This window comes from Heteronotia binoei, chromosome 7, assembly GCF_032191835.1.
Source record: "Heteronotia binoei isolate CCM8104 ecotype False Entrance Well chromosome 7, APGP_CSIRO_Hbin_v1, whole genome shotgun sequence".
NCBI classification, from domain to species: Eukaryota; Metazoa; Chordata; class Lepidosauria; order Squamata; family Gekkonidae; genus Heteronotia; species Heteronotia binoei.
In genome coordinates, this window is record NC_083229.1 from 116,390,430 (window position 1) to 116,398,225 (window position 7,796).

Consider the following 7,796-nt stretch of genomic DNA (forward strand, 5'->3'; position numbering starts at 1 on the left):
GCCGCCCCGCCCGCCCGACGCCACCTGTTCCCCGAGAAGGCAGCGGGAAGCCCACGGAGCCCCTGCAGATCTGGGTCGGCCTCGACGGCGTTCCCCCTTCCCGGACCCGGCTGCCCTCGGACAAGCGAGCTCCGGCTGTCTGGAAGCCACGCGGCGGAGGAGGGGAGCCCCAGCGCTTCTTTCCCCGCCCTCCGGCTGCACAGAGACGCGACGCCAACCTCTCCCGGGAGAAGAAGGACCCAAGGGGGCCGACTCCGGAGGCTACCCTCGGCGGGGAGGCGCGCGGAGCCCCCTCAAGAAACGGCGGGAGCCGCCGCTGCTCTCCGCAGCCTCCTTCTCTTAACAGCCAGCTGCTGACTCGCTTGGAGATCTCGGCGGTGGAGGAGAGCGAGAGCGAGAGAAAGCCGGGTTTCTAAGCCCATCACTCCCCTTCTCTTCACATGCCCTTCCCGCTTTGAAGGCATCCAGGCGCCGGACTGCGTCTCCCAGGGCATCGCCGCGTTCCACGGCCCGGGAGGGACCCGGGTTTTCGCCACTCCCGGGGAAGCCAGAGAAGGATAAGCGAAGGCTCCTTCCCCAGTTTGCACCCCTCGGCGGTTGTGGACATGCCCCCCAGCGCCCCCTAGTCTCCTTCTCCCCCTCCCCAGACCGGTGCCCCTCGCTGCGGCGAGCCTCCCCGGTGGTCTTGGGCGCAGGTGGTCGTGGGCGGCAGGAGGACCCCCCCCCCCGCAAGCCACCATGAAGCTGGAGATCTTCGCGCCCCGCTACGAGGACAAGCTGAGCGGCAGCGGCAGCAGCGGCGCGGCGTCTCCGCTGGACGCCGAGAGCGAGCTGGGCTCCGACGGGGACTGCGCGGCCCTCAGCCCGGCCAGCGGCGCCTCCTGCGGGCCGGCCTCGGCGCCTTCCCCGGCCTCCGCCGCCGCGCTGCCTCCGTCGTCGGGGGGCGGCTGCTGCAAGGCGCCGTCGTCGGGGCCGTCGGGGGGGAAGCCGTACACGCGGCGCCCCAAGCCGCCCTACTCGTACATCGCGCTCATCGCCATGGCCATCCGCGACTCCGCCGGGGGCCGCCTGACGCTGGCGGAGATCAACGAGTACCTGATGGGGCGCTTCGCCTTCTTCCGCGGCGCCTACACCGGCTGGCGCAACTCGGTGCGCCACAACCTCTCGCTCAACGACTGTTTCGTCAAGGTGCTCCGCGACCCGGCCCGCCCCTGGGGCAAGGACAACTACTGGATGCTCAACCCCAGCTCCGAGTACACCTTCGCCGACGGCGTCTTCCGACGGCGCAGGAAGCGGCTGAGCCGGCCCGGCCCCCCGGAGCCCGCCTCCGCCCCGGTCTCTCCGAGCTCCGGCGCCGACCAGAAACCCCCGGCTGCCGCACCGGAGCCCGCCTCCACGACGGCAGCCTCCTCCTCCGCCTCCCCGCCATCGGGCTCCAAATTCAGCAGCTCCTTCGCCATCGAGAGCATCTTGAGCCGCCCTTTCCAGCCCGCCGAGCGGCAGCAGCAGCAGCAGCGGCAACGCCCCCAGACGCCGGCTGCAGAAAGGACCGTGCTGTGGTCCGCCCCGTCGGGCTACCCGCGCCTGCTCCCCTCGCCTGCCCTCTCCTACGCGCTCCTACCCCCCTTCCAAACGGCGGCCTCGCCTCTCTACCCCTTCGCGCGACCCGATCTCCCCCTGGGGCTCGAAGGATCCCGGAGAGAGCCGCTCGCCCCCCGCGACCCCCAGCTGCTCTTCCCTGCCAAGGCGCCGTCGGAAGCCCTGCCGGGCCTCCCGCTCGGCCTCTCGCCCTTCTACTGCCCCCTCCGGCTGCCCGCGGCACTGCAGCAGGTCGCCTCCTACCGGCCCTATCCTGCCGAGACCCCGCCGGTGTGATGATGCGCGAATTTAGCCGGACTTTGCACCCCCTCCCTCCTGAAAGGGAGGGGGGGTCGTTTAAGGACAGGACACCCCCAGAGTCTCTTCGCACCTGTCAGAATCCAGAGGCTGAAGACGGACATGTCAAGACTGTGCCTTAAAGGTGGATTGCCCCCTGGAGACCAGAAAGGAACATACGACGGCCCTGAGGTTCCTAGACTCGCAAATGGACTTGCAGATGGACCGCAGGGCTTCTTGCCGATCGGCTGAAAGAACGTCGTTCCCTGCGGATGATGAACTGTAGCGTGTAATGGGCGGAGGGCTCTTGCTGCAGCCCATAGCAAGGAGAGCCAGTTTGGTGTAGCGGGGAAGTGTGCGGACTCTTATCTGGGAGAACCGGGTTTGATTCCCCACTCCTCCACTTGCAGCTGCTGGAATGGCCTTGGGTCAGCCAGAGCTCTTGAAGAGCTGTCCTTGTGAGAGCCAGTTTGGTGTAGTGGTTAAGTGTATGGACTCTTATCTGGGAGAACCGGGTTTGATTCCCCACTCCTCCACTTGCACCTGCTAGCATGGCCTTGGGTCAGCCATCGCTCTGGCAGAGGTTGTCCTTGAAAGGGCAGCTTCTGTCAGAGCTCTCTCAGCCCCACCCACTTCACAGGGTGTCTGTTGTGGGGGAGGAAGGGAAAGGGGATTTGTGAGCCGCTCTGAGACTCTTCGGAGTGGAGGGCGGGATATAAATCCAATATCTTCTTCTTCTACTACTTCACAAGGGGGGGGGTTGCCATTCACGAGAATGCGAGGGGGCGCAGGTCGCTGGTTTCAAAGGCGCGGGGACTCTTGGGCTGCGATCACGCACACTCGAGAATGCACTTTGAACCCACTTTCCAAGCACTTTCCAACCGAATGTGGCCAGTTCACACAGCCAGATCCAGTTGGGAAGTGCATTGGAAGTGGGTTCAAAGTGCATTCTTTAGTGCAGGGCTGGCCAAACCTGCTTAACACAAGAGCCGCATAGACTAAATGGGAGATGCCTGAGAGCCGCAAGACATGATGGCCGGATGGTTGAGAGCCACAAAATGGGCGGAAGGAAGGACGCAAGCAAGCCAGAAAGAAAAATGTGGAAAGAAAGCAGACAGATGGGGGAGGGAGGGAGAGGTGGAAAAAAGCAACTTTAACTTTAATTGCATTCACCAAACTGCCGGCTGACTTGACTTGGAGAAGTGATTTCAAGAGACAAAATGCCTTCTCCAGGCCACCCGACGGGGCGGGGCGGGCTTTGAGAGCCACACTATAGGTGTTACGGTTACAGAGCCGCTTGTGGCTCCCAAGCCACAGTTTGGCCACTCCTGATTTCGTGAGTATGACCGCAGCCTTGGAGAGTCGTTTCGCAGCCGGCCGCGAAAGGGTGAAATCCGTCGGTCAAGGCGGCAACGCTTGAAGCGCTGATTTCAGAGTTCTGGGCGGTTCCTTAAAGTGCTTCTTACCCCCCAGGTTAAGGAGAAGTGCCAACTATTTTTTTTTTTTTTTAATGCCCGGGCCTCCCCTGTCTTAGCAGCTCTGAAGCTCGGGTTAGGCTGGTGGCAGTCAACCAAGTTGATTTCAAGGCAATTGTTTCCCTGCCATCCTAAACGCAAGTGCTGGGGGAGAACAAAGTCTGAGCCCAGGGGCACTGTGAAGACCAGCCGAGTTTGAGTCAAGATCTACGCTTTCCTGTGGCACTCTATCCGAGGATGTGCGCGGGCACAGGAAGGCTTTATACCCTGCACCAATCTTTGTTAGTCTTAGGCTGCCATCACGTGCACTAAATAATGCACTTTCGACCCGCTTTCGACCCGCTTTCCAACTGGAGTTTGCCATTTTCACACAGTCAAATCCATTTGGAAAGTGCCCTGGAAGTGGGTTGAAAGCGCGTTATTTGGTGTGTGATGGCAGCCCCTGCGCTCAAACTGTGTTCTGTGTGCTTCAAACGAACAGGGCTGAATCTACAATGAGTCGGGGGTATGTCCTTTGGTTTCAGAGGGTCTTACTCCCGAGTAAGGGCTATTGGACTGCAGCCTACAGATCAGGTCCGCCAGCAGAAATCCTACAGCCTTGTGCAACTTGGGAAGAGCGAGGCCGGTTCTGACTCCTTACCCGTCCTCAGAAGCGAATCCAGCCACTTCGAAACCCACCAATGCAAGCCTAAACCCGGTGGATTTCAGTAGCCCCTCCATCTAAGGCTTCGCTGCGGACCAGTGTCGTACTAGACGTTTAATCCTTGTTTAGCCCTGTCCCCAAGCTGACCGTCTACACCAAAATCATAGGCTGTGATTACACACACTCAATAATGCACTTCTCAGTCCACTTTCAGTCCGCTTTCCAACTGCATTTTGCCAGTTCACGCAGTAAAATCCAGTTGGAAAGTGGATTGAAAGTGCATTGTTTCGTGCGTGTGATCACAGCCAAAGCGTCATAGAAGAGTCGCTTTCTCTGATTCTATGGCTGCGCTCACGCGCACGAAATAATGCCCTTTCAACCCACTTTCCAACTGGATTTTGCCATTTCACGCAGTAGCATCCAATTGTAAAGTGCACTGAAAGAGGATTGAAAGGGCATTCTTTCGTGTGGGTGAGCGCAGCCTATGATTGGAGGGCAGACTGTCAGTCTGGGGACAGGGCTAAACCAGGATTAAAGGTCTAGTGAAATTGGTCGCAGGAGATCTGCGAGCACCAGGCGCTCTTAGGGCCCTAGCTCTGAGTATCCCCCTCAGTGTCTGGTCCAGACGGGCAGTAACCTGACCTAAACAAGCGTGTCGAAGACGGGAGACATCGACTGATCTCAATCAGGCTCCAGTTAGTGAGAACTGCCCGGCGGGAGTCCGCTAGGGCTTCGCTCCTTGGCCTCTGCGCCTCTTTTTTGGAAGTCGGAGTCCTTCTAGCCGAAAAGGCACTAGCAGCAACCTCGCCTCCCCGTAGCCTGCACTAAACTGCTACCCGCCTTTCGGGGAGAGAGGCGGAGGGGGGGGGGAGTTAAATTATTTATAGCTTTGTTGAAAGGCGACAGGGTGCTGTTTTGAATTAATGTTATTCCGATTTCTATTTCGCTGATCGGGCAAAATTGGTCTGGCGTGCTTGTGTGTGGGTGTGTGCGCGCGCCAGCGATTGAACTGGAATTGGTCGCTTTCTTCCCCACCCCACCCCTCAACCTTTTGGGGGGGGGGGGTCCTATCCTGAAAACACTTGAGCTCGGCCTTCCAGGGTATTTTCAGGAGAAGAGGCCCAACCTGGGCCGCCCAAATCACTGCCACTGGAAAGGAAGAATGCTTTCGGGGGGAAAATGTGCGTGTCGTGATGTGAGAGCGTGCGTGTGTGATGAAAATCCTCGATCAGGGTTCTTTTCCAATAAAAGTTGCGATTTTTTTTTTAAAGGCTGCTGTGTGCTGATTGTCCCGGAGGATACTGGCTGGGTGTGACGGTTCAGGCAAAGAAGGAGTCCAGGACACCTTTAAGATCAGCAAAGCTTTATTCAGACTGTAAGCTTTGGGGTGCATGCGCACTTCATCAGGCAATGGAATGGGGTGCAGTGAGCGGACCTACTTATAGCCGGTGGGCAGGGGTTAAGAATGCAAAGCAGTGCAAAGTTAGAATCCAATCACAAAACCTTGAAATTAACAAACTGAGAGAACTTTTGGTCTGGATAGCATTTGCGTGGGAAACCAATAAAACAGTAGCATGTCAAAATGGGAGAATGATGGCGAGAGTGTCACAAGGCAATAAATGCTATCTGTTAATTCATAGCATCATAGAATCATAGATGGAAGGGACATCTAGGGTCATCTAGTCCAACCCCCTGCACAATGCAGGAAACTCGCAAACACCTCCCCCTACATTCACAGGATCTTCATTGCTGTCAGATGGCCATCTGGCCTCTGTTTAAAAACCTCCAAGAAAGGAGAGCCCACCCCCTCCCGAGGAAGTCAGTTCCACTGAGGAATCGCTCTAACGGTCAGGAAGTTCTTCCTAATGTTGAGCTGGAAACTCTTTTGATTTAATTTCAACCCATTGGTTCTGGTCCTACCTTCCGGGGCCACAGAAAACAATTCCACACCATCCTCTAGATGACAACCCTTCAAGTACTTGAAGATGGTGATCCTATCACTTCTCAGCCGCCTCCTCTCCAGGCTAAACATTCCCAGCTCCTTCAACCTTTCCTCATAGGACTTGGTCTCCAGACCCCTCACCATCTTCATCGCCCTCCTCTGGACCCCTTCCAGCTTGTCTATATCCTTCTTAAAATGTGGTGCCCAAAACTGAACACAATACTCCAGATGAGGTCTTACCAGAGCAGAGTAAAGCGATACCATCACATCACGTGATCTGGACACTATACTTCTGTTGATACAGCCCAAAATTGCATTTGCCTTTTATCCCTGTTAAAATTTATTTTATTGGTTTTAGCCTAGTTTTCCAGCCTCTCAAGGTCATCCTGTATCATGTTTCTGTTTTCTTCTGTGTTTCCAACCCCTCCCAATTTAGTATCATCTGCAAATTTATTAAGCATTTCCTCTATTCCTTCATCCAAATCATTGATAAAGATGTTGAACAAAACAGGTCTGAGAACAGATCCCTGAGGCACTCCACTTGTCACTCCTCTCCAAGAGAATGAAGACCCATTCACAAGCACTCTTTGGGTGTGATCTGTCAACCAGTTACAGATCCACCTAAAGGTAACAGGATCCAAACCACATTTTACCAACTTGTCAAAGATAATATGTGCAACCTTATCAAAAGCCTTACTGAAATCAAGATAAACGATGTCTACAGCATTCCCCCGATCCAGCAAGGCAGTCACTTTCTCAAAAAAAGAGATCAGGTTAGTCTGACATGACTTGTTCTTGAGAAAACCATGCTGGCTCTTAGCACTCACATCCATTCTTTCTAAATGTTCCAGGACCGACTGTTTGATGATTTGTTCTAAAACTTTTAGAACAGGTATAGACGCCAAGCTGACGGGTCAGTAGTTACCCCATCCTCTTTTTTCCCCTTCTTGAAGATGGGGACAACATTCGCCCGCCTCCAATCTTCCGGCACCTCTCCTGTTCTCCAAGAACTCTCAAAAATAATAGCCAGAGGCTCAGAAATTACATCCACAAGCTCTTTTAGAACCCTTGGATGCAATTCATCTGGCCCTGAGGACTTAGTTTCATTTAAAGAAACTAGGTGTTTATGCACTACCCCTATGCTGATCCTAGGTTGGAACTTCATACCCTCCTCATATGTTCTGTTTTTGCCATGTTGAGCACCGTTCCCCTCAGAAGAGAAGACTGAGGAAAAGTAGGAATTCCTCTATGGCTTGCAAGTCTGGGTTAAAGGGAGTTAAACTGGGTTACACCTTGTGTTCAGGCAGTCCGCGGTGCTGGCAAGGCGAATTTTGAGAGGGAGCCTACTCGGGTGGGAGAGAAAACTCGGCCGAGCTTCTGGAACCGGTAGATTTTAGACGCCCTCTGGAAACTGACTAGAGGCCAAGGTTGCCAACTGGACAGAGAGCTGCAGAACGGGAGGGAGGGAGAGGTGGAAAGAAAGCAACTTTCACATAAAAAGGCATTCTCCAAGCCACCGAGCGGCTTGGCTTGGAGAAGTGCTTGAAAGAGAGAAATGCCTTCTCCAAGGCAGATGGGGTGGCGGGGCTTGGAGAGCCACACCATATGGACGAAAGAGTTTGCCCCCCACCTCCAGACCAACGCCGGAATGGACAGGAACAGGCTAAGCAGGGCACGGAGGAAAGATGGGCCTCCTCTGCTTTTCACCGCTGGGCAGAAAAGAGGGTTTTCTCACTAGGCCTGCCAGACAGAAGTGCTCCCACCAACATGAGAGCCAGTTTGGTGTAGTGGTGAAGTGCGGGGACTGGACTCTTGTCTGGGAGAACTCCTCCACTTACAGCTGCTGGAATGGCCTTGGGTC

The 7,796-nt window shown here is 55.5% G+C and overlaps 1 protein-coding gene across 1 annotated transcript; it reads left to right on the plus strand.

Annotated features, from left to right (window-relative positions):
• The first annotated feature begins 738 nt into the window (after positions 1-738).
• On the plus strand, positions 739-1,875 carry FOXQ1 (forkhead box Q1). The gene has a single exon (XM_060243006.1). The coding sequence runs from the start codon at positions 739-741 to the stop codon at positions 1,873-1,875; it is 1,137 nt and encodes a 378-aa protein (XP_060098989.1).
• The last annotated feature ends 5,921 nt before the right edge of the window (positions 1,876-7,796 follow it).